The sequence below is a fragment of the Danio rerio genome, chromosome 25, assembly GCF_049306965.1.
Source record: "Danio rerio strain Tuebingen ecotype United States chromosome 25, GRCz12tu, whole genome shotgun sequence".
Classification (NCBI taxonomy): Eukaryota; Metazoa; Chordata; class Actinopteri; order Cypriniformes; family Danionidae; genus Danio; species Danio rerio.
Genome location: NC_133200.1, coordinates 31,308,163 through 31,335,756, shown reverse-complemented (window position 1 = coordinate 31,335,756; position 27,594 = coordinate 31,308,163). Strand labels below are relative to the sequence as shown.

Here is a 27,594-nt window from a genome sequence, read left to right as displayed (position 1 = left end):
ACAAAAACAGGCTTTACTTAGTCATAGCATGAGAGCATACCTTCCAACAGGGCCGACAGTGACTCAGGACTAGATTCCTTGACCACTTCCTGTCCTGAATGTCTTTTATGTCCTAAAATCTGCCCGAGGTAAAGAGTCAGAGCTGAACACTGAACCCACATCATAAGAGTCTGATCTGCCATGAGAAACTTTTAACGTCATGGACATTGTTGTACCTCTTGCTCCAGGGCTGATATCTTGATCTGAGCCTCTGTTTTCTCTGTTATCCTCTGTGTCTCCAGGTTCTTCAGATCTTGATCTCTGTGGTAGCAATGCAAAAAACAGTGAACAATTATCTGTTTTACTGTCACTACCTGACAAAAGTTTTGTCGTTGATTAAAGTTGTAAGAGATAACAAATAATATCTTGACTTCTAGATGATCATTTGGAAAAGTGTCTGCAGGTAGATTTTTTCCAATGAATCATCATCTGTTGAACTGTATTCCAATCATCACAAATACTACAGAAAACCTATTAAATCCACGATTCTCACGGAAATCAGTCAAGTTTGGTGAAGAAAAAAATCATGATTTTAGGGTATATTCAGTATGGGGGAGTGGATGGCAATATCAACAGCCTTAGGTATCAAGACAACTGTTGGCCCATAACATTACAAACCACAGATGAGGGCAAATTCTTCAGCAGGATAGCACTCCATCTCTTACTTCAGCCTACATATCAAATTTCCTGGAGAAGGAGTGGTTCTTCACTATTCCATGTTTTTGCTATTTGTAGATAATGACTCACTGTGGTTTGCCAGCCTGATCTCATGAGGAAACGCAAGAAATGTATGTTTTGTCAGTTTAATAGCGAATTCATATGAATTTGTATGTGTTTAGTCATACAAAAAGGTACAATTTTAAAAAGGAGACATGGAACCCAACCCCACCCCTAAACCCAACCATCATTGGGGGATAAGCAAAACATACTAAATTGTACGAATTGGACTGTACAAATTAGCCACTAAATCAAAACGTTACAAATTGCTGTGAGATTGTGTTGGGTTTGCTGCAGTTCCAAAGCTTTAGAAATGAGTTTATAACCTTTTTCAGACTGGTAGACCTCAGTTATTTTCTTTCTCGTTTGTTTTGGAACTTCTTTATATCTCAGCCTGATGTCTAGCTTTTGAGGATTTTTTGGTCTATTTCATTTTGTCAGACAATTCCTTTTTAAGTGAAGCGATTTCTTGATTGCGAACAGGTGTGGCAGTAATCAGGCCTGGATGTGGCCAGAGAAACTAAACTCATATGTGATGAACCAGAGTTAAGTTTTGTTTTAAGAGTAGGGTAAACACTTATATTATCTTTGACTGATATTTATTAAGATATTATGAATACAGATAGATAGATAGATAGATAGATAGATAGATAGATAGATAGATAGATAGATAGATAGATAGATAGATAGATAGATAGATAGTTTATTCTTTAATATCCTATATATTTATAGCTTATTTTATTATAACAATGATTGATTATCAGTAAGCTGTACATACTTTTCCATCAATTCCTTTTCCTTCTTTGAGAGCAGCTTCTCCAGCTTCTGGACTTTATCACTCTGTTGTGACTCCTGAAAAACATGGGGGAAAAAATCTGATGTCCGTCCTTCTTCAGGATTTCACAGATCTCAGGTCAGGTTTGCTGGCCTCACCTGATTGAGAACAGACTGCAGCTCAACATCTCTGACCTTCAGCATGTCTCTCAACCTAAGTAGCTCCTCCTCCAGCTCTCCATTCAGGTCTTCACAAGACACCTATGAAGAAAGTTTGAGCATTAACAGTATTTACATTGTTACAAACTGACATTATGAAAGAACCACCTTTAAATGCATTATAAATTTATAAACACACACATATATACATCAGCCTCTTGCTGTAAGACAGTTTTATTTTTCTTACTTTGGATGTCAGTGGCTAATGGCTTCCAAAATATTAAAAATTAAACTTGATCTGAAACTACCTGAGATTGTGGCTAAATACGGTTCCACAGATGATCAATACCAACTTCTACATCACAGTTTAGCTCCGCCTACCATTTCATGTATTCAACAGGTAAACAAAAATAAAGGCAACAAGCCAAACGATAAGGATGACTCTAAGTAATGGAATACAATCTTTTGTATTGCCTTCCGTCTGATCCCAACATTAGGAAAGAGTGGGAAATCTTTACTTTTAATAAAATTCCAGACCTTGCTAGTGGTCCTTTGTAAAACACAGTAAGACCACACACTTCCCAAATGATTAAATCAAAAACATACTCCGTCTTTCTCTTGCTGTTGACTTTTGAGCACATCTAGTTCTTCCTGAGTTGAGCATAACGTCATCGCCACATCCAGCCATCTCTCGTTCCAGTGAGCTGCCACTTTCTTTAACTCCTCCTTCTCCCGCTCAAACTCCGCCCTCATATGATGCTCTTCCTCTTTTTTGTGTTGCTGCCCCGCCTCCAGGCTTTCTATTTTTTGTTCCAGTTCTTTACATTTGAATTGCAGACGCTGATTTTCTTGCTCCAGATTGTCCCGCTGTTTCCTTTATTTGAGACGGGAATAACCCAGATTAGAAATAGAATTAAACAATCTATATATTATGTAATATTTGTTTATTCATACTTGAGTTGGCAGCATCTCTCTCCCAGCTGCTTAATTTTTCCATGAAGACCATCATCAAATGTTTTCCTTAGCTCCTCCTTCTCTCCAATCAGCTGCAAGCGTTCAGTCTCCAGCGCTGTAATCTGATTGGTTTGGATTAGTTTCTCCGCCTCCAGCTCGTGTAACTGGTTAAGGGTCACCTGTAGTCTCTCTGTGGCCTTGGTTAGGTCAGATGAAAGCTTTGCTTTCAACTGAAGACCCAAAATATTTAAAAATACATGTACTTTAGAGGCAAGGCAAGTTTATTTATATAGCACATTTCATACACAGTGGCGATTCAAAGTGCTTTACATAAACAGGAATAAAAGAGACAAGTATAAGAAAATAAAAACAAATAGTAAATAGGATTACGATTGAAATGTGTTAAAAACAGGTTATTAAAGAATGAATAAAGAAAAGAAAGACAGAGGAGCACAGAGCTCAATCAGTGCACTGAAGGCACAGCTTCGAGGCACAGTTAGACAGATGTGTTTTCAGTCTTGATTTGAATGTGCCTAATGTTGGAGCACATCTGATCTTTTTTGGAAGCTGAACACATTATTGTTTTTAGAACATACTTGCACAGTGCAAGATTTTTTTAAAGGTTTTCAAAAGCTTTGTTCTAAAACGTACTATATATAGTGGGGATCGAAAGTTTGGGCACCCCAGGTAAAATTTTGTATTAATGTGCATAAAGAAGCCAAGGAAAGATGGAAAAATCTCCAGAAGGCATCAAATTACAGATTATACATTCTATTAATATGTCAAAAAAGTTAGATTTTATTTCCATCATTTACACTTTCAAAATAACAGAAAACAAAAAAATGGCGTCTGCAAAAGTTTGGGCACCCTGCAAAATTAATATCTTGTACTGCCCCCTTTGGCAAATATAACAGCTTGTAAACACTTTTTGTAGCCAGCCAAGAGTCTTTCAATTCTTGTTTAAGGTATCTTTGCCCATTCTTTCTCACAAAAGTCTTCTAGTTCTTTGAGATTTCTGGGCTGTCTGCGATGCACTGCTCTTTTAAGGTCTATCCATAGATTTTCAATAATGTTGAGGTCAGGAGATTGTGAAGGCCATGGCAAAACCATCAGTTTACACCTCTTGATGTAATCCATTGTGGATTTTGAGGTGTGTTTAGGATCATTATCCATTTGTAGGAGCCATCCTCTCTTTAGCTTTTTCACAGATGGCATCAAGTTACCATCCAAAATTTGCTGAAACTTTATTGAATCCATTTTTCCTTCTACTCGTGAAATGTTCCCTGTGCCACTGGCTGCAATACAAGCCCAAAGCATGACTGAACCACCTCCATGCTTAACAGTTGGACAAAAGTTCTTTTCATAAATTCTGTGCCCTTTTTTCTCCAAACGTACCTTTGCTCATTTCGGCCAAAAAGTTCTATTTTAACCTCATCGGTCCACAGAACTTGTTTTCAAAATGTATCAAGCTTGTCTATATGTTCATTTGCAAAGTTCAAACGCTGTTTTTTGTGATGAGGACGTAGAAGAGGTTTTCTTCTGATGACTCTTTTATGAAGACCATATTTGTACAAGTATCTCTTTATAGTGGAATAGTGTACCACAGTTCTAGTGTATGCCAGATCTTTCTGGAGGGATCGTGCCGTCAAACGTGGGTTTTGACTTGCTTTTCTCAGAATCCTGCGAGCTGTTCTGTCTGATATTTTTCTTGGTCTTCCAGATCTTGCTTTAACTTCAACTGTTCCTGATGACTGCCATTTCTTAATTACATTCCGTACAGGTGATATTGGCATCTGAATACGCTTTGCTATCTTCTTATAGCCTTCTCCCTTCTTTGTGAGCATCAACTATTTTCAGTTTCAGTTTTCAAGACAACTGCTTAGAAGAACCCATGATGCTGATTGTTGGCCCAAGGTCAGATGAGTTTGATGAGTTTGGGCATTTAAAACCTTTGAGATTGACATCACCTGGTCTTTCCAGATGATAATTGAGAACAATCCATAACACTGTCAGGTCTCAGCTTTCCAAAGGGCGCAGTGCAGCATATAAACTCTGCAGGGTACCCAAACTTTTGCAGACACCATTTTTTTTCTGTTATTTTGAAAGTGTAAATGATGGAAATAAAATCTAACTTTTTTGACATATTATAGGAATGTCTAATCTATAATTTGATGCTTTTTGGAGATTTTTCCATCTTTCCTTAGCTTCTTTACGCACATTAATACAAATTTTTATCTGGGGTGCCCAAACTTTCGATCCCCACTGTATATATATATATATATATATATATATATATATATATATATATATATATATATATATATATATATATATATATATATATAYACACACACACACACACACACACACACAYATATATATATATATATATATATATATATATATATATATATATATATATATACACACATATACACACACACACACACAACTTGCGAAAGTTTTACGGCAACAACATTAAATCTATTGTTTTACTGATGGTATAATAGACATGTTACCCTTTACCACAAAACCAGTCATAAGTGTACCATTTTGTTTTTTTAAGATTTATACAGTGTGAATAAATGATCTTACAGTTGATGTATGGTTTGTTAGGATTGGAGCTAGTTTATGTTAGTTTTAATTATTTGTTAAAGATATGTGAAAGACAACATTTGATGTTCAATGTTCAAAGAGGCTGTACAGTGCATTCGGAAAGTATTCTTAGCATTTTACTGTTCCCACATTTTTTTATGTTACAGCCTTATTTCAAAATGGATTAAATTCATTCATTAATGTTGTAACAGTTTTAATCTATTGCGCTATTCCTTCTGAAAAGGAATTCAATGGTAATAGTTTTTATTTTCGGCATGATAAAGATACGTTAATTGCAGTGAAATCCTATTTGGAGAAAGAAAACAGCTGATAAATCATGAGATGGCCTTCACAGAGTCCTGACCTGAATATTATAGAAGCTGTATGAGATCACCTGGACAGAAAATAAAGATATGACACTCTAAATCTAAATAAGAACTCTGGAAATTTTGCTAAAATAAGCCTGATATCATTACACATTATTTCAGAAAATGTCCGGACAATTCGAATAAACAGTTAAGCCACAGTATACACAGACTATTGCTTGAAGAGGAAATTTTGTTTTTTTACATACATATTTCCTATATTTTAGTTTCTTTTCTTTTTTTTTTTTTTTTTTGTTTAAAGAGAATGATTGATTATATATTGTGCAAAAGTCTTTACTGGTATAGCACTTGGAACTTTTGCACAGCACTGTATATCTACCAGTTTGCTCAAAAAAACAGTGAAAACTGATAAATTGTAAAATATTATGCCATTTTAAATACCTGTTTTCTTATTAAATGTAGTTTCAAAATTTATTTATTCCTGTAATTCAAAGCTTGCTTCATAGTTTAATGGAAACTGTGATACAAAAAAAAATTTTTTTTTTAGAATTCTTTGATAAAAAAAAGGTTTTATTTTTTATTTCGCTTTTATTTGAAATCTTTTTTTAACATAATAATAATAATAATAATAATAATAATAATAAAAATTTAAAAGTCTTGAGCAGATCATGATACAAGAAAGAATGTTTGAAAGATTTTGTGGCACTGAAAACTAATCATGCTGAAAATTCAGCTTCAAACCACAAAAATGCACTACAATTGAAACTACATTTAACTAAATAAAAGTCACAGTACAGTAAAACAGTTTTCATTGTTTCCAGTTTTTAATCAAATAATTGGAGACTTTCCAAACGTTTGGCTAGTAGTATATATCTGGTATATCTGGTAAAGGGTATAAATAGGTATAAAGGGTGACCTCTGACCTCTTTAACTGAAAGCAGCTCCTCTTTCATCTGCATTGTGTCCATCTTCTGTTTGCTGCTTTGGCTCTTAGCTTGTGAAAGCTCAGAATGAAGATCAGATATCTGTTCACTGAAGCCCTGTTTGCTCCTCTGCTCTCTCTGCAACTGCAGACCCAAACTCTGGACCTTCTGACACAGCTCTGCTTTCTCCTTTACAGACAATAAAGCATCATCATTAATAATACATCAAACACTTATCTTTTTTAGTGGTTTTTAATTCATGGGTTTTAACCCAGAAATGACAGGAAAAATAAGACACATATATAAAAAGATAAAAAAATAAATCTATAAAATAAACATGAACACACTTTTTCCTATTTTTTTTATTTTTATAAAATGGTTCGGTGACACTTCATTTTGATGGTCCATTTGAGTATTAGTAGAATGTCTACCTAAGGTTCAAATATATCTGTTAACATTTAAACTAGGCGTGTCAAATTCAGTTCCTGGAGGGCTGCAGCCCTGGACAGTTTAGTTTCAACCCTGCTCCGACACACTTGCCTGTAGGTTTCAAACAAGCCTGAGGGACTCAATTAGTTTGATCAGGTGTGTTTAATTAGGGTTGGAACTAAACTGTGCAGAATTTGACACATTGCTTGGATTAACCCATGTGATTTAAAGAAAATCTTTTGACAAATATTTGAAGCATCATAGCTTCAGATGAACAGAATGTCAAGGAAAGGGCAGAAGTCATTTGTTCAGCTTAAATTTTTTGAATCCAAGTTTAATAAAATTAAATGTGTAGGTAAGAGATGTCACTCAATTCCTAAAGGGCCGCAGCTCTGCACAGTTTAGTTCCAACCCTAATTAAAACACATGATCAAACTTATTGAGTCCATCAGGTGTGTTTAATTAGGGTTGGAGCTTAATGCTGCAGTCACAATGGGCTTTCTCCCATAGACTTCATTTCATATGCACGTGAATGCGTCCGACCGGAAACGCAGGGTCATGCGTTAAGTTTCACAGATCGCTGCGGTGCAAAGTTCAAGCTTGGTGAACCCTGACTTGCGGAATCGCATCACCCTCAATCGAGGATCAACACATGACCTCTCTACAGAAATTCGCTCGCTTTTAAAAATGTCTAATAAGCTTGTTTAAGCCCGCCCTTTTTAGTAGCGCCGCACGACAGAATTTCGCACGCTTAGACTTTAATGTGACCGCAGCTTTAGTGTGTTGAAGCAGGGTTGAAACTAAACTGTGCAGGGCTGCGGCCCTCCAGGGATTGAGTTTGACACCCCTGGTGTAAGTAATTTCAGCTTGCATAATTAAAATGACTTGAAATGTCAAGTTAATATATGTATTATTCAAAAAATAAAGTTAAAACTTGATTATTCATTCATTCATTTTCTTTTTTGGCTCAGTCCCTTTATTAATCTGGGGTTGCACAGCGGAATGAACCACCAACTTATCTGGTATATATTATACACAGTGGATGCCTTACCAGCTGCAACCAATCACTGAAAAACGCCCATATAGAAATGCCAACTGACCCAGCCGAGGCTTGAACCAGCCACCTTCTTGCTGTAAGGCGAACGTGCTACCCACTGCGCCACCATGCAACCCTAAAACTTGATCAACTTAAAGTAAAAAAACACATGTTGCTGTGACTTTGTGATCACAAGCAATAATATATAATTTTTTTGCGCGTATATAGCTAAAAAAATGTATTAGTATTCTGAAAATGAATAAATGTCTTAAATATTTTTAACAGTGTGATGAAAAACTAGATTTACCATAATTTCCAAAAGATTCTCTTTAAAATAATTGCTGGATTCCCATCACCCTGTGTTAATGTGAATTTTAAAGTATTGTATCAGAAACGAGTGATGAAAATGACAATTTTTAAATAAAAATCCAGTAATTTGCAATAAAAATTCTTGATTGAGGTGATTTTAGACTTGTGCGAATAGAAATTAATATGAAAAGAGAGAGATGGAGACAAATGTCCTGAATAAACTCAGATGTAGAAAATATTAAAGGTTCAGGACACCCTGCAGAACTTTTTTTATATAAACAGATGTGTGTGTGTGTTGAGCATCAGTTAAGACAAAATGATTTTTGGGGCGGGATCAAAATCGGCAACGTATCGCAGTACTGCAAGTGCAATGATGACGCGTCGGTTTCTCATTATTATTCATAGCGGAGTTTTCTCATCCTATGAGAAGAGCCTGCTGCTTGATTATTCATGAGAGCACGTGCTTTCCGAAGGCAAGGCAGACCTGCCAGTTTCAAGCAAGCTGTGAGACACAGACCCACGGCACGCAGTAGCCGTTCATGAAGGCTCGTATGTGTTTGTTTCCATGATCCACGGGGTTTGTTGCATGTTTGTTCCCCGCAATCTTGTCAGGGCCGATCATACAGCAAAGCTGTGTGTGTGCTGCAAGCATTTTTGTTGGGAGAGCAGTACGAGAATTAAAGAACGGCGGACGTTGACTTTTATCAGGAGTTCGTTCACATTCAGACACATCGCCGTGCTGCTGTGTTTGCCTAAATTCCTCTATATTACCAGCAGGGCTATTGGTTAAAATAGGCAGGTCAGGAGACCTGCTGCACTGAGTCTGCATTCAGATCTATAATTTAGACCCGGGGATCGAGGGAGAATCCTCATTTATAGTGTTTACATGAACACACTTATCTTTATAATGATATAAATTGTGATTATGTGTATATAAAATTACGAATAACAAAATGTAGCAGGGCATTAAATTACTGTTTATTTCTTTGCATTTTAACTTTGTGAACTATAAACTCATGCCTCTCCTCACGGTTTGTCTCATTTTGTGAGCTAACTGTCAACAACAGTTGTTCGCTCCCCTTCTCCCCTGCTGGCCACGCCCACTCCTACCCTATGCTCACGGAGCTCCACGCCCATTAATCATGCATCTTTTGAAAAAATTCTGAAGTAGACTTTAACCGAAAGTGGGGGGTGTCATGGCCCTTTAAGCCCATGTGACTCCATTATGGTTATCAATACTACAGTGAGTGGCTCTATCAGCTTAATGCAAATCCATTTTCTCCAGTTTATTTGTGAAATTTTGAAAAGATATGCTTCATGCTAGCTATAAAAGCCTCACTACTGGTGTTTCCATGAAGATCTTGGAATATTATCATCCAAAAAAATAATTTTTAGTGAAAAAGGGATCTTTTAAATTATTAAAAATGTTCTTCATTTTTCATGGGAGCCAGGTTCTTCTATGAACAACTTCATCATGATGATGAACAACCTGTTTTGGTCTCCCTGGCACTTTTATTTTTAATAGTGTAAAGAAATTAAATGTATCCAGCAGACCTGGAGAAGACGGTCTTTGTCCATTAAAGCTCCAGACAGTTTGACCTTCACGTCATTCAGATTGTCTTCTAGTCTCCGCATCTTAGCAGAAAACAGGTCTTTTTCCTGAGGATGTGGTAGATAATGGTTGATTTGGAGGTGTTGAATGTCATAATGAAAACTTTGAGAGTTTTGTGTTCATACCAGCTCCATTTGTCCCAGCCGGCTGCGAGACTCACTGAGCTGCTCTTCTAGCTCTGCTTGATTTTGGATGGAGCTGCTCAGCCTTTGCTCCATCTCTCCTGCTTTGTTTACAGCCTCTTCTTTAAGCTGTGTGAATTATCGCACACATTTTAAACTTAATAGAGTTTTGTTCTTTACTGTAAAGCTAATCACAAATGCAAATTTTAATGGAAAATGTCAGGAAGAATGAAAACACAGTATTTAGTTTTGAATATGAAAATGAAGACAATTTTATTTTGTGATTTAGTTGAATTGCCAATTGGAAAAAATCAATAAAATTTTTAATGTTCAATGCATGTACAAGTTCAAATATTTGTGTAATTTCAATTAGTTTGTCATTTTGTTTTAGTTTTTTTTTTTACTTTGAGCTCAATTTTAATTAAATTAAATGTTTGTTTTTGTCAAAAAAGAAACTATGTTATTTGATCAAATTATATTTTTAAAATTATGACATCTGTGGAACACAGAAAGAAATCTGAGCAAAAGAATGTTTGTTTTTTTAAAAAGGTTTTATTTATATAATATATATATATATATATATTACATAATTTAAATGCCTTTTCGTTTTAATTTTAGCTCTATTTCTTAAGTTAGCAATTCTTTTTATATATTTTACTTATTTTAATTTGAAAAAAATTTAACCTCAGCTTCATTTGACTGAACAAAAATGTTTGTTGTTAAAATTAGTAAAAATTCTGACAAAATTATTTTTTAAGTAAATTTCTGAACAATATTTTAGCCATAATGTTTTTTTTTTTTTTTTTTACTTATTTAAATTAGAATACCTGTACCATAAATATTTTATACAATTTTAACAGTTATTGCAGTGCTTTAATGTATTCTGTTTCAATTTCAAATTTTTTTTATGAAATAAAAATTAGAAATTATCTATGAAACTATTAGATGTTTCCACACTTTTAGCTTTGGTTAGCTTTGGTTAACAACAATAGCCTCATTTTAACTTCCTTTGTACAAACAAAACACAGAACGTTTTTTTTATTATTCTAAAAAAACTGTTTTTTATTATTTTTATTAACAATGACTTCAGATGACATCATTAAACATATTAGAAGTTTTACTCTTGGTTGAACTATCCTTTTAATATACTTTGACAACAATTAAAAATGAACCTCATCAGAGGAGTGAAGCTGCTTCAGTGCATGTTCTTTCTCATATTCCAGCTCATCTGTTTTCTCCTCAGCCTTTCTAAGAGCTTCTCTCAGTTTCTTTATCTCCTTCTCAGCCTGCTTCTGTCTCTGATGGACATAGCAAACATTATAAAAAAATCTAGCACACAAAAAGTACTAAAATTGTAAGTTTTTATCCTTCCCAGCAAGCTCTACCTCTCTGCGGATTTGGTCTTTAGTATCAGGCAGAGTTCTGCTAAGTGGATCCACTGATGTGGACAGAGTTTCCAGGTTGGACCTCATCTTCAAAATGTCCAACTCGAGCTGCAGAACTCTAAGTTAACATTAGGCAAATCAACATTAAAGGTTAACGTTAAATTAAGACAAAAACACATTTCTTTTAAAACAATTTGACTTAAACCTGAAATGTTATAAGATATACACTATATGACTTACTTCATTTCTGTGTATAGAGAATGAGAATCTGCATCACGGAGAGTTGCGTTCCACCGTGTTTTTGGACTCACCCATGAGCGCACAATGTAAACCAATGCAAATCACCACCAAAAAAGCAGACCGTTTTATAGTAATTTCTTTTGACAAACATCTTCCAAACACTAAAAATAAAATCAAATAGTGTGTGGATACCTCATAAATGGTCTTTGGGTATCTGAGAAACTAAAAACGATCATCAGAGCAATGGAGGAAAATTATAGTCATTGTTGAATTGAAGCAGATTTTTAACATGATTTTTTTGTTATACAACAATAACTGTTTTGTTTTTTCATAGTCATTCATTAATGCATCAAAATGATGTAACAGACTTTATAGGGTTAAGCGGTAAGCACTTCTCTCTTTGTTCCTCCTTTGTTCCCTTTATATAAATTACCAACTTAAAGTCTTGAATTTAAAAAGTAATCAGGTTGTGTAAATTTATGTAAATTTCACAGCAAAAGCAACACAATAAATGTATAAAAATATTTTAAAATCCTGCAATAACCACTTAAACTCTGCAGCTATTTGGGGATTTCCTCCTGGATTTTGCCTACCCAAATTTAAAAGCTTCCCAAATCCACATGCAGAGGTGTAAATGCAAAAATTTGGTATCATATTAAAGAAAACCCTTTGAATTTTCATAAAACACTATTTAAAGTGTTTAAAATAACTGTATATGTCGTCTGTGTTATAATAAACACCTAAAAAAAGGGGCTTTTTGTATATTTTTTTTATAAACTCAAATTTGAAAGTGTACCTTTTAGGTTCTGTGTGGTCTAGCGTGCTGTAATTAATTTTGGTAGTTCCTGCACATGTCTGTAATCATGGAAAAAAGAAAAATGTCTCTACCATAATCTATGCAAAAGGTATTGCATTCCAACTGATGAGAGGTGCTGTACAAGCCACAGAGACCGATCCTTGTTTACATATTTCACTATTCTTTTGTTTGATCAAACATAATTCACTGTGTTTGAACCACATCAGACATATAAAAGGATTACTTATGCACATCACCTCAAAAACAGAGGAGAAATGGCCCTGAAGCACACAGCATAAGGTAAGAGATGACAGCTGTCTGTGCTATCTGGGGCTGCTTATTGATCATGAATGTATTGTTTACATTTCTGCGCCATGGAAACACCACAATTCATTCAACAACTGTTTGGCATATGAATATAATTCAGTAAAAAGAATGCTAGAACTGTATGAGCACCGGCAAGAGCTTTCATTTGAGCTATAACTTGCACATGTGTCATATGAAAAAATATGAAAATGAACCAATGTAAAATACCTAGCTCGGGTATCCAAAATACTGTGTATTTAAAGGGTAAAAACCTTCTACACAGTAGAATAAAAACCAAAGTGATGCATATGTGCATAAAATATAGATTCTACACTTTCAAACGACACCACTTACGGGGGTCTGGTGCAACGCTAGCCCTTTAAATCTGAAAGCGAAATTCGATGACGTCACGGACCCGGTACCGGGTCCACAGAGTTTAAGTTGATAAACTAAGAAAGTCGGCACTAAAGTTATAAAAACTTTTGAAAAATGTGCAACTACAATTAAACGATGAGATCAGATATGAAAAAGTGACTAGCGGTGTGATAAGTGTGAACTGTTTAAATTATTGTACTAAGAGATTTGAAAATGTACATCTTAAGCCTGGTTTATACTTCTGCGTCAGGTGACCGGCGCAACTCACGGCGCAGGCAACGCGTGCAGCTTTGCATTTATACTTCTGCACGCTGTCTCTGTCGGTCTGCATTAACACTTCCGAAACGCTAGTGGGCAGTGAGTTGTTAATGTTCCTCTGTGTCGAGTTTCTTCGCTTCTGTTTTGCTATTCTGAACACTTCCTGGATGTACAAGTGAATCAAACTCGCTCATTTTGAGGCAGGAACTGGCGGACGTGCAACAACTTTAACCATGAGGTAAACACAAAACAAAACTTTCCATCCGGAGCTCCTTCACGGGACTCCACACTAGCCTTAAGCCGAAGGAAAATGAATGAATGAATGAATGAATGAATGAATGACATTATGTTAACAAGTAAAGGCTGATTTATACTTCTGCGTCAAACACCGGCGTAGGCTACGGCGCTGACGCATAGCCCTTCGCCGTGGCCGTCGCCGTCACTGACGTGCACCTCTCAAAAATTGTAACTACACGTCGCAACAACGCGTAGCGTAAGCTCTGTGATTGGTCGGCTTGCTAGCGCCGACGAGTCTGGGCGAGACCGAGAGCCGCGCGAATGGCGCGAGCGATTGTTTACAAGTGTGGAGTCCCGTGAAGGAGCTCCGGATGTAAAGTTTTGTTTTGTGTTGCAAGTTGTTGCACGTCCGCCGGTTTCTGCCTCAAAATGAGCGAGTTTGAGCCACTTGTACATCCCGGAAGTGTTTAGGAAAAGCAAAACAACAGCGAAGAAACTCGACACAGAGCAACATTAACACCTCACTGCCCACTAGCGTTTCGGAAGTGTTAATGCAGACCAACAGAGACAGCGCGCAGAAGTATAAATGCACAGCCACGCGCGTTGCCTGCGCCGTAGGTTACGCCGGTCACCTGACGCAGAAGTATAAATCAGGCTTAAGTCTCTTTTTCAGAGGTCGCGATGGCGGAATGAACTACCAACTATTTTAGCATATGTTAGTTTTTATGCAGCAGATGCCTTTCCAGCTGCAACCCAGTACTGGGAAACACCCATACAGTCTAACATTCATACACGCACTTATACACCATGGCCAATTTTGTTCATTCAATTCACCAATAGTGCATGTCTTTGGTCTGTGTTTCTTTTGGTCAGAAATGTCATCTGTCCTAGGACTCAAACTAGCTACCTTCTTGCTGTGAGGCAGCAGTGCTAACCACGGAACTACTGTGCCACCCAAATAATACCATTTTGAAGAATTTTTTTTTAAAACTGTAAACCAAATGTACTCAATATATCGCAATGATTAAGTGTTCTGAAACAATGATTACTGAATGAAAATATGTGAAACTAAGTGCAATGAAATCAGGACATCATTTTGGAAAGAATGAACAGTGTAGTTTATCAGTTTAGAGACTTGAGCACACCTTACTTATGAAAATCAATCCAAACCAATAAAAAAACCTGTAATGTTAGTTTAGTCTACAGTATAACTCACTTATCATGTAATTCTCTACGACGGCGACTCTCCTCAAAGCGACTCATCTCCACAGCTCCTTTGTCTTGCTCAAGAATTTTTACTGCTTCAGAAAGCTGCTGTGAAGGAAATTCAACAGGCATGATGGTTCATTGAAAAAAAGCAGACTCTGAAATATGAAAGCTAATATGCAAACTTTAATCTCACAACTCTGACTATATTTCCTACACTATCTTACAAAAAATAAGTACATTTCAAGCTTATTTTATGAAATATATTTAAGTAATGTTAAATGACATTTTCAAGGTGTGCTTCATGTACAAAGAATAAGCTAACATTTATTTACCAGTAGTATACTTGTAAGTGTACTAATTAAATATCGCTTGGCACTAAATTAACCCTCTTTTTAGTATATAAATGTATATTTTTAAGTGTACTATAAGTTTAACAGTAGTAAATTTTAAGTGCGCAAGTAGTTCACAGTATAGGAGACATATTACTTTTCATTAAATTATAATGTTTATTTGTATACTGATTAGTTTTGGTTTTCACAGAGACGTTTTATGTTTTGGTCACGTGGGCATAACTGGCACCTGCTAGAACAAATAAAGCGCGTGCACAATCACACTGGTGTTAGGAGGAGAGAAGGAGAGTGGGGTAGCCGTATTTTTTGTTGACCGCAAAACAGCCATGCAAAACGGCATCGCAAACGGCATCGCAACGCAACGACACACGCAATAACCATCACTACAAAGCAATAATCAGCTCCATACAAAACAGGTATTCAACTCACAAATTGCTGTATTGTTTGTCATGCTTTAAGTTTACATAAAGTTTTCCTTATAACATCTTGGGCTCAGTGTGTCTGTCTAAAGCCACCAGCGCGTCACAAATTCAAAGGACCCTCACTGCCTCTCGAGCGACTTATAGGAGGCATAAGGAAGTCGCAATACACAGTTTTGATTTATATTGCAGGTGAACTTTTGAGTATAATAGAAGTTATTTTTTCTAGTAAGATTTTGTAGTTTGTGAAATATTGAGGAAATATTCCTCAGAGATTTTGCTCCATATTGACATAATCGAATCACACAGTTGCTGCAGATTTGTCGGCTGCACATCCCTGATGCAAATCTCCCTTTCTACAATATCCAAAAGGTGCTCTTTTGGATTGAGATCTGGTGACTGTGGAGGTCATTTGAGTTCAGTGAACTCATTGTCATGTTTAAAAAAGCAGTCTCAGATGATTCACGCTTTATGACAAATCACATTATCCTGCTGGAAGTAGCCATCAGAAGACGGGTACACTATTGTCATAAAAAGGATAGACATGGTCAGCAACAATACTCAGGTAGGCTGTGGCGTTGACATGATGCTCAGTTGGTATTAATGGGCCCAAAGTGTGCCAAGAAAATATCCCCCATACCATTACACCACCACCACCAGCAGACTTAACTCTTGATACAAGGCAGAATGGATCCATGCTTTCATGTTGTTAAGCAAATTCTGACCCTATACAAATGTTACAGCAGAAATCGAGACTCATCAGACCAGGCAACATTTTTCCAATCTTCTATTGTATTGTCTATCTTAATTTGTAGCCTCAGTTTCCTGTTCTTAGCTGACTGGAGTGGCACCCAGTGTAGTCTTCCACTGCTGTAGCCCATCTGCCTCAATGTTCAATGTGTTGTGCAGAAGATGCTCTTCTGCATACCTTGGTTGTAACGAGTGCTTATTTGAGTTACTGTTGTGTTTCTATCAGCTGAAACCAGTCTGGCCATTCTCCTCTGACCTCATCAACAAGGCATTTGCACCCACAGAACTGCCGCTCACTGGATATTTTCTCTTTTTCAGGTCATTCTCTGTAAACCCTAGAGATGGTTGTGCGTAAAAATGCCAGTATATCAGCAGTTTCTGAAATACTCAGACCAGCCCGTCTAGCACCAACAACCATGCCATGTCAAAATCACTTAAATCGCTTTTTTTCCCCAATTCTGATGCTCAGTTTGAACTGCAGCAGATCGTCTTGACCATGACTGTTTCTCAATATGCGTTCTTCAGCGGTCTTGCGTCCTCGTGTTCTCGTGAAGTTCAGTTCCAATACTCAAGACCGCAAGCACGGAGGACGTGTGAAACTTCCTGGATGTGTTCTTGATATCGAGGACCCACCGATGCAGACTTGAGCACCGAACTCGCTCTGGAAGTCCCAGAAGTCATTGCGACTTGAGGTGGGAAGCATTGCATTTTATCTAGATGTATTAGTAAAGTTCATAAATATGAATTATTTACCTCAGGAGTTTCCCTAAATGAAACGGTGAAAGTAAACATTACCATGGACATCTTAACAAAGGAATAAACACTTTAAGGGTGTTTGTTTGCTGAAATTTGTATTAAAATCTGTTTTTTTTATATTGTGCAACATATATTTATAATGTTTTTATGCAAAGTATATATTTTTAAAAGGGGAAAACAATTAATCGTTGTACTGTTTAAATTATTTAACATTTAAAACACGTGAAGGTCATGTGACCATCAGGAAGAACGCAGCATCTCAATTCTCAAAGGACGCGTTCTCTGCCCTCGCGGTCTCCTGAGTTCGTTCTTCCGAGGACACCTGGCAAGACCGGTCTCCACACGAACACAAGTCTGGTCTCTGCGTTCTTGGAATTGAGAAACAGCCCATGTCTACATGTCTGAATGCATTGAGTTGCTGCCATGTGATGGCTGATTAGAAATTTGCGTTAACGAGCAGTCGGACAGGTGTTGCTAATAAAGTTGCCAGTGAGTGTTTGTTCAGATAATTCACTTTAAAGGTAATGAAAAGAAACTATTCATTGCCATAAATGTAAAATGACTAAACCTACACACAGGACTTACCTAGATAACTAGTTTTTAGTGTTGTAACTAAGTGTACTTAGCATACGTTCGGATTAGTTTTCTAACTGAACACAAAAAATGTTAGCCTATTTATAGGAGTCCATTTGGAAAAGGCAGAACTGATTTCTGAGCATTTTTTATTTGATTGTTAATTTTGCTATAGTTTAAATCCAACAAATGGAAATTATAATCTCACCAAAGCAGAAATCTCACAACCACTAAAAAATATAAAACTGCAACATGTCAAAATTCAGACCTTTTTTCTTGCAATTATGACAAAAATAGTCTGAATTTTAATATATGTTGCAGATATATTTTTATATTTTCTGTGGTAGAGACATAAAACTGAGAACTCTCAAAAAATATTAAGATAATTAAGATAATAACTTGCCATTGTGCATATAATTTACATAAACAATGGTCAGTTAATATCTTGTAACTGTCACTCATTTTATATTAAATATATCAGTTGTGGGCCAAATATAGACAAACACTACATTTTTCTTCTTAAAAAAAGAAAACAATTCTGATTAAAACCATCCAGGATTTTTTAAAGTGTAACTTTTCATTACTTTCCCCAGATCCTCTTTTCATCCCATCAGATGCCTCAGTCAATCAGACCAATGCCAAATAAAACCATCTTTAAAAATTCAGATCACGCAGATGTATCCATACCTTGTGCTTTATGTCCAAAAGGTTTGAGAGGCTCTTGCTTTGTTGAAGCTGAAACCCTTTGCTTTTCAAAAGGTCTGTCTGAGCATCCAGGTGACCTCTGGCCTCTCGGAGCCTCTGGACGAGTTCTGCTCTCTTCATGCTGCTTTCCTCCAGAGCAGCTTGGAGCTGGAAGTCCTCTGCAGAAGAGTGTGATCGCGGAGCCCCTTCTGGAGCCAGACGAGAGGCTGAAGACCATCTCGTTATTCCCAAAGAGTCCTTATGCCTCTGACTGCCAAGAGTGCTGATAGAGAGAAAATATTGCAAGTGTGGAATAATTAATAATGGGCCACTGACTAACATTATTGCTACTATAATTTTTTCTGTTATCCCATGGTCTGTTGAAATTCCTGAATCTGATTGGCTGGAAGGTGTGCAGTAAAATTGGTTAATGCCCATATAGTTGGTAAAGTCAGCTCAAGATCCTCACTTCTGTATAGCATCATTTTTGTGACAATAGAACAATAATACATATTTTTACCATACTGTGAGGCTTGGGTTTAGGGTTGGGGTAGGGGTAGATTTTAATAAAATTAAATCTATTAGGTAATATAATAAATAATACAAATAATCCTTTACATTACTGTGAGGGTTGGGTTTAGAGTTGGGGTAGGGGTAGACTTTAATAGAATAAAATTTATTGGTGTAATTTAATAAATAATACAAATAATTCTTTACATTACTGTGAGGGTTGGGTTTAGAGTTGGGGTAGGGGTAGACTTTAATAGAATAAAATTTATTGGGGTAATTTAATAAATAATAGAAATAATTCTTTACAATACTGTTGAGGTAGATGTTAATAAAATACAATTAAAGGAAAGGGTTAATAAATAATTCTCATTAACTTCCAGCTGTATCCTTTATAGCAACAACCCATAAAGTTTAAAATAGATGTGCTACTCCCAATCATTAGTAGTAACCACAGTAACTCAGTGACATTTGCTGGAGCCTTCCTTCCTCAGTGTAACCACAACATAAATCAGGAAGCAGGAGCTGACGGGGATCCACCACCTTAGCACTATCTTCAAAAATATTTGCAAAGATGTAGCCTACAATTCTCTATACCTTGGCAAATTACTAATTTAATTCATCTTTATTTCTATATTATTATTTCGCTTTTACTATGTGCATTGTATCAAAGCTGCTTAACATAAAAGTTCTAGTAAATTGAAACTGTCAGTCCAGTTTTCAGAGTTGAAGTTCAGTTTAGTGTGCAAGGGTGCTTTCACACCTGCCTTTAGTTCTGTTGAATCGCACTAGAGTTCGTTTTCCCTCTTGGTGCGGTTTGTTTGGGCAGGTGTGAATGCAGCAACAGTACTCGAGCGCCCACCAAAAGCGGACCAAAAAAGCGTACTGAGACCTGCTTGAAGAGGTGGTCTTGGTACGGTTTCAAATTAACCTTGGAGTGGTTAGTTTGTGGTGAGAATATGATCCGAACTAAAACAGACCCAACCGCAAAAAGTAATGCGCCTTTTGGACTAATCCAGCTGCCGTAGGTCGATGCGTTGTGCATTATGGGATATGGAGGAAAAATATTTGTTGACAGCGCTTTACCAACAGAGTGAGAGAGAGAAGGAAACACTATAGCTGCGTCTCAAATCGCATACTTATGCACTAGTCTATGGCATTTTGTAGTATAAACAGTATAAGTAGTGTGTTCACACTGAAAACTCTATAAATAATAAGTACACTTTAATTACCCGGATGATGCACTCATTCAAAATGAAGTGTGTAATGATGGCTACATCACGCACTCAACGACCGCAGGTTTGCTCACGTAGCAGAAGGGGCGGAGCTATCGGACACACATGTTGGATAACTTTATTTATTTTGAATGGTGAAAGCTAAATTTTCTTACTTGAGTGATTATAGCGCCTCCCGATGGTGAATATGGTTATACTCATGGCATGTATTATTTGTTAGTTTGGTCATTTACTAATTTGGCAACCGTCAAACGTCATCAGAGAAACGGTTTGAATTTCCGCTTAGTAAAAAAACATTAGTGCTCCATTTGGGACGACACTACAAACATATACTATGCTGTTGAGTGTGTAAGTACATAGTGCATGAGTGCATAGTGTACAGTGCGCAGTTTAAGACGCGTCTTATGACAATGGCTATTACCTGATGGATCATTGATAATATTTCCGCAAGATGACCATGTCGCAGTTTAGCTAAATTAATTCACGCCTCCTCCTTAAGTGACGTGCGATGCATTTAAACATTGTTTTCCAGCTACGCTTCATACTCGAAATGTATAATTTGTCTAAAGCAGGGATACAATCAGTCAGCGCAGTCGTCCCTCAATAGTCAAAAGTGACATTTTGTGTCTGCCGGTTTGTTTACTTGTGGGAGTTCATTGGCATTTTCCCACACGTGAATTCTGACCAATTGATAAGCAGTTGAGGAACTTTAGGAACTATGTTCAACAACATCTGGATAATCAGAGATGTGGATTCAGCCAGATGAGTGTATTTTGGTTCTTTTCAACTGGTTCAGACCAAAGCCAGCAGTGTAGTGTGAAAACGACCCAAAGATGGCAGAAAATGCAACAATGTATTATTTATTGCCTTTGGTCCAGACCAAATGAAGCGAACTACAGATGTAAAAGCAGCCTAATTTTTACTGCTGAAAGTCCAAACACTGAAGAGCAAATCCATCAATGTGCAGCTCTACATATCCTAAACCAAGCAAGCCAGTGGCAACAATGGCCAGGAAATGACCCACAGATCCACAGAATAAGCTGGATATTCAATGGCTTGCTTCACGTAGATTGGTTCTTTGACTAGGCATCATGCATATATAAATTATTACATGGCTGTCTGTGATATTTAATTCCAATTAGTCAGTCGCAACATTCTATGGTATGTTATTCCCAGTTAACAGCCGGCACAGTTCACGCAGGCTTTGAGTCACCTTGACCGTCAGTGAATAGGTTTTAGTACACATCTGTATATTTACATCCACATTTATATGTTCGGTATCTGCAGTCACACTGCTTTATTTGACTGCTTGGGGCCATCTTGTAAATGAATAATACATAAGTTAGTATATGCTTTATTTAACCAGTTTCTGTCAGCTTTGTGTTTTTGACTGTTTGGAGCCATCTTATGATTGAATAATGTACATGTTAGTGTGTGCTCCATCAGGTCTATTCAGCTGTTTCTGTAAGCTTTGCATATAATAAAAGAATTATGAACTATTATGGCTCAGAACAATGTTTTGTGTCCGATTTTTATGTTTTGTGGCTGTTACATTCCTGTACATTTCTGTGTTGCGTAATTATTATTTATATATATATTTTTTTCTCGCTAGTCTCTTTCTTTCGCTCTCTCTCTCTCTCTCTCTCTGTGCTCGCTTGCTCTCTACCTCTCTCCCGCTTCCACCTATACAGTGGCTCCGATTGGCTACCGCTGCCCAGCTGTTTGCCGTGCCCCCCTTGACGTCATCCAAGGTCTCCAATCCAGCCGCTGCCACCGTGGCATAAAAGTGGTGACAGGACGCTACACTGGAGGCCCTGAATTTCTGTGTTGTGCTGTGTGTCTGTGTTTTTTTGATATATGTCTACTGTGTGTTACAATTTGGTATCTGTCCGTTATTTGTTCTCCATTTGTCTACCGTCGATGTCATGCGCATCTGAGGTTGGAGAGTGGGACAGGTAAGAATGTCGTGCGACATACATTGTGCACAAGTAGCTTGAAAATCTCTGTATTAGACACACTAGGTAAGGGGCGTGCTCCACCCACTGTACTTTTGGTTTTCCCATCAAAGATCAGCGTAGGTTAGGTAGTGCGTATTAGACGCGAAGATTCTTTTCAATAACTTCTGCATTTTTATTTTGGATAGATAGGGTAGAGATTGGGCCAAATAGATTGCTTTTGTTTTATTTATTTTTATTGTTTGGATGCCGCCCGCGTCTCATTTCTCCAACTCTCCCATATCTGGTCAAACGTCTTATGTCATTTGTTATCTGTGAAATTCATTGTCTCTTTGTAAATATTCAAGAATCTTTCTATACACATTTTTTTTGGCATTCATTATTATCACTATTTTTGTAAATAAAATCACGTATTGCATTTAGCTAATCTTGGTTTTTGTCCCTCATTTATTGATGTTGTGTGGTTGCTTATGTGTTTCACCCAAAAGTTAATGTTACTCCTCTTCCCCTTTATTTAACATCTTTTAAATCGTAACAGTGGCAATTAGCCATTCAATAACTGGGATAAAGTACATCCAGCATGGTTGTTTTTATACAGAATAAAGCCCTTCCGTCTTATATGGTACAACAACCCTCCATCAGGCTGCCAATAAGGATCAATCAGTGCCAGGCTTTAACAACCAGCTGGTTGTACTTTATCCTTAACTTAAAGTATGGCAAACGTTGATGATACCTTACTTATTTTGGTACAAAATATAAATAGAAAAAGGCCTGCTGCACAATTCATCTCAACAATGTCTTCTGCACACGTTTTAAAAATTCATCCCAAGCGGGAAATCCACATAAGATGAAAAACATGCCACAAATAATCTAGAGAATGTGACACAATGCTTTGCATCTGGTGTGAATCTAACATAAGAAGAAATCTCTGAAGTGTGTGCTTCACTCAACTGTAAGGCTAAAACATTTTGATCACCCCCTAGTGGCTGGATGCACCACACCTCATCATATAAAACAATGAAAAAGTTAATTTAATTAAATATCCTTTCAAATAAAAAAACGTCCCAAAGATGTTGTCTGCCATTGTCGGTAGTTCTTGTCATACTGGTCTATGTTCAGATATTGATCCATCTAATTTGTTTGCTTTAAAGGTGCGCTATAAAGAAAAAACTGGGTAATATTAAGAAATGCAAATAACATCAAATATGAGCCTCAGACACCATTGTTCTCATGTAAATTACATGAGTGTAAATTCCTGGTGAACAAAAGGCCAGTCAGAACACAAAACAGACTGTTGCGTGACTCACGGGACACATTCGGATCAGTCGGGTAATCAGATCACTAGTCAAAACACAGACTGAAATGTTGCTCTGGGATCATTAATATGCCACCTCAAGCTGTGTTTGATAAGCAATAACATTTCCCAATGAGACAGCAGTGATTATATTTGTCCTTTGGTTATTTTGAATTTATTTTTTTATTTTACATTTAACTTACTATGCATATGGGGCTTTTATTTTGAAAATGGGAGATGCAGATTGCTTACTATGCATTACTGAGCAACCACTAGATGAACCACAGGCTGGTCAGAATGCAAAATGTAGCAGAAGTGGATTATAAACTTATTTAGCTCTACCCCAAAGAGGCATAAGGTTTGTTTAAGCTCATTAATATTCACGACCAATCCAAATACGGTCAATATGAAACATTTTGATTCTATAGGGGTATTTTATGGAGTAGAAAAAAATTGCATAAAAAAACCAGTTCTGCATATTTTTAACCTTACCTAAGCCATATACCTACTATGTAGATATCAGAGAACAATTTAACTTATTAAACCAATGCAGTATATGTAATTCAGTTATCTAATCCACTAAAATTGGTGCTTACTATTATGTCAGTGGGAGTTTGAAGGGGAATTCTAATACCAAGTGAAAATCTCAATTCCAAGAAACAAATTTTAATGAAGAACAAGTTCATTTTTTATTATTTGGAAGAACTTAAAACAGAACTGGGAGATCTGGAAATCTTAACATAGTAAATCTGCAATGCAATTTTCTTTTCTTTGTCAGAATTTCATATGCTTTCTTCTGCTTGTTGCTGATAAGTTTAACACTTTAATGTCTTAAAAATATTTTTAAAACTTTAAACAAATGGAAAAATGCACATATAGCTAAATATATACATAAAAGAGAAAACATCACTAACCTTTTGCTTATTTTTGAGTTAAGAGGTGATCCAGAAAAGCCCACACAACTCCATGCTGGAGATTCCTTAAAATAATAAATAAAATAAACATGTTTTTTTTTAAATTTGTAAAAAAAAATATTTATTTTGACTGATGTAGTGTCTAATTGTACATTACCCAAGTTTTAAGAAGAGATCTACCATCCCAAAAGTCAAGATCCGAGAGAGCGAGAGGACTTAAAGACCTGAGAGTGTGCTGGAAAGACCTACGGCCCAGATCAGTGTCCAGTTCCTGGTCACTCCACAATCCTGGAGGTGAAAGACTTCCTTTTTCTCCTCTCCACTCAGCCATGGTCAAGAGGGATCTGGAAAAGTGAATAGAGAAACTGAGTAGTCAACAGCAAGCTGTCCTGCCCTGATGCGAAACAATTTCACACAAGAGTTTCAAACTAGCATTTCAGAGCAGCACAACAACGTGGAAATAATGCCTCATGTTTATTTGTTGCTAAACATGATTACTTTCCAGTCAAGCAGCTCCTGTGCTATTTTGAAGTACACTGTTTTTAAGTAGTTTTGCTTACCAAGGTTGCATTTAATTGATCAGAAATGTTGTACAGTAATATTGAACAATTCCAGTATTACATATGTGGCATTTGCAGTAAAAACTTGAGACATAAGTTCACAAGGAAGGTATATAATAACAGTATATTGAAACAACAATTTTCCAAAAAACTAACCAGAGGGTAAAGGCAGGAGAAAGATATTAATGTGTAAATGTGTTGTTTGATATTTTAATTGAGAGAAATATAGATGGTTAGTTGATGTGACCAAAAAAGTAAGCAAGTTTTAAAGAAATTATAATAAATATTACTAATCAAAAGGATAAGAGTTAGGCTTTCTATAGAACAGAAAATATTTATTAAGGACTGGGCACCTAGGCCCTATAGGCCCTATTGGAATTGCTCTGTTTCTTATTATTCTTCTTCCGCTTCTTTTACGGAATGAATCGCAATTTTGCCCGAAAACTCACGGAACTTTGCACACGTGCCAGAAGTGGCAAAAATTTACGTTTGTTTTAGGTTTCGGAAGTGGCCGTTGCAAACTCGACACGACAGCGCCACCTATGCACTCGACAGCGCCACCTATGCACTTTGACGGACTGGCCCCCGAGTTTCGATTCACGCACGCATACAAAAATTGCCACACACGTCAAACATGCCAAAACCTAAAAAAAGTCTCCTGAAGCGAAATCTCAATCCCAACAGGAAGTCGCATATTTTTACCTTCCTGCGGTGAAGAAGTGGCTTTTTGCCATTTCCAGGCGTTGCATTTTAACGAACTCCTACTAGGAAAATAAACCAATCAACACCGAATCTAAAGGCCTTGGTGATGTTAAATTGCGAAGATCTAGAGTTTTCGTCGAAGGGCGTGTCCATGGCGACCTCACAAACTTTGACGATTCGCAACGAAAAAAGGAAGTCGTTATAACTCAGGCATGCATCTGCCTCAAAATTCACACGTATGATAAAAGTCCTGACTTGAACACGTTTACATGCCGATATCCAGCTACAGGTATAGCGCCACCTGCTGGCAACAGAAAAATGACATGTTTTACAGTATAACAAAATCCTCCCACAAATTTTATCATATCAGCACCAAATTTAGGTGGTGTCATCTGAAAGCTCTGCGATGATATATTGTGAAGATCATGGCTGCGTCCGAAACCGCCTACTACTCAGTAGGTACTGCATTTGAATGTAAAAAAAAAAAAAGTCAGCTTTGAAGTTTGAACAACAGGAATGAATTGCATTTTACAATATAGCCGAGGAGACCTAAGCAAAATCTGACAATATTGCTGTTCCTATTATATTACTGATCAAGTAAATACGGCCTCAGTGTACAAGGGAGACTTCAGACCACAAACTTTAGTAAATCAGAAAAAAAGTGATTAATGTGTCACTTAAGGAAATGTTTATGAATTATTAGCAATTAAATATTCATCAACTTAACATACCTTTTTATACTTGGTTGTGTTGTTTTTTCTGCATACACACTCTTGTCAGGTTTCTTATTGAGCAGGCAGGGCTGTTGAAAGAAAAGCTTTGCAGCAGGTTTCTATGGTGACTGTCACATATACAGGACGCTGAGAATGTGTGTCCAGCCCTCCTCATATGACTATTTTTGGAAGCTATGATTACGGTGTTGAAAATGTAACAAGTACTTGACAGAACCCTGTTACTGGTCACAATAACAGCAGTGACTTTCCATTAACAAACTACTTCATTTCTATTTCAGTGTTATTTATTATTTAATTATTTATTTTATTATTTAAATAATACATTTAAATAAGTACACAATATACATTACATATACTACACATTTTAAATCTAAATGATCAGAATAATGGCATTATTCAATTAAAATAATAATTAAGTACATTTTCTAAAGTATTATTTAAAAATAGAAGGAATACAATGACAATCAGTTCTATGATACGTATTAAAAGATTTTACATTATTTATTTAAATAACCTGTTTATTTTATCTGTTTTATAAACTGACCTTAATTTAATTTAATCACCACAAATTATATTATATACACACACACACACACACACACACACATATATATATATATATATATATATATATATATATATATATATATATATATATATATATATATATATATATATATATACATTATTAAACTAATGACATTGGCTTTTAAATTATTCATTCATTCATTTTCTTCATCAGGGGTTGCCACAGCGGAATGATCCGCCAACTTATCCCGCGTATGTTTTATGCAGCGGATGCCCTTCCAGCTGCAACCCAGCACTGGGAGACACCCATACAGTCTCATTCACACACACACATACACTATATTTAGCTTACCCAATTCATCTATAGAGCATGTCTTTAAACTTGTGGGGGAAACTGGAGCACCCGGAGGAAACTCACATGAACACGGGGAGAACATGCAAACTCCACACAGAAACACCAACTGACCTAGCCAAGACTTAAACCAGCGATCTTCTTGCTGTGAGGCAACAATGCTACCCCCTGTGCCACCCCGCTTTCAAATTTGTATATATACATACACACACACACACACATTATATATATATATATATATATATATATATATATATATATATATATATATATATATATATATATATATATACATACAGTTGAAGTCAAAGTTATATTCTTAATATTATTCTTATTAATATTAGCCCCCCTGTTTTTTTTCCCAATTTCTGTTTAATGAATTTCAGCACATTTTTAAACATAATAGTTTTAAAAACTCCTTTCTAATAACTGATTTATTTTATCTCTGTCATGATGAAAGTACATAATATTTACTTGATA

The 27,594-nt window shown here is 36.4% G+C and overlaps 1 protein-coding gene and 1 long non-coding RNA gene across 9 annotated transcripts in view; one reads left to right on the top strand and one right to left on the bottom strand.

The window, feature by feature from the left end:
- Nucleotides 1-26,432, bottom strand: part of LOC110438396 (uncharacterized) — a 38,644-nt gene extending 12,212 nt beyond the window's left edge. For 5 of the 8 annotated variants that reach the window (XR_012400467.1, XR_012400468.1, XM_073943262.1 and 2 more), the window contains exons 1-16: nucleotides 26,232-26,432; nucleotides 24,396-24,582; nucleotides 24,239-24,303; nucleotides 18,337-18,616; nucleotides 14,809-14,906; nucleotides 11,381-11,498; nucleotides 11,168-11,293; nucleotides 9,999-10,124; nucleotides 9,816-9,920; nucleotides 6,488-6,676; nucleotides 2,644-2,873; nucleotides 2,296-2,563; nucleotides 1,690-1,791; nucleotides 1,535-1,608; nucleotides 216-300; nucleotides 41-119 (exon numbers count right to left, since the gene is read on the bottom strand). Coding sequence is in view for 5 of the 8 variants with exons in the window: in XM_073943262.1 (XP_073799363.1) it covers nucleotides 41-119; nucleotides 216-300; nucleotides 1,535-1,608; nucleotides 1,690-1,791; nucleotides 2,296-2,563; nucleotides 2,644-2,873; nucleotides 6,488-6,676; nucleotides 9,816-9,920; nucleotides 9,999-10,124; nucleotides 11,168-11,293; nucleotides 11,381-11,498; nucleotides 14,809-14,906; nucleotides 18,337-18,616; nucleotides 24,239-24,303; nucleotides 24,396-24,569 (2,119 nt within the window). In the remaining 3 variants the exon portion in view is untranslated. Of the gene's footprint in view, nucleotides 1-40; nucleotides 120-215; nucleotides 301-1,534; nucleotides 1,609-1,689; nucleotides 1,792-2,295; nucleotides 2,564-2,643; nucleotides 2,874-6,487; nucleotides 6,677-9,815; nucleotides 9,921-9,998; nucleotides 10,125-11,167; nucleotides 11,294-11,380; nucleotides 11,813-11,909; nucleotides 12,401-14,808; nucleotides 14,907-18,336; nucleotides 18,617-24,238; nucleotides 24,304-24,395; nucleotides 24,583-26,231 lie in introns of those variants that run through there. The other 3 variants (XR_012400469.1, XM_073943263.1, XM_073943265.1) reach the window with 3 other exon arrangements.
- Nucleotides 10,812-18,550, top strand: LOC141381007 (uncharacterized). Its single transcript, XR_012400474.1, has 3 exons — nucleotides 10,812-11,822; nucleotides 11,901-13,347; nucleotides 14,247-18,550. It is a non-coding gene; the product is annotated as an uncharacterized lncRNA (long non-coding RNA).
- Nucleotides 26,433-27,594: the final 1,162 nt, after the last annotated feature.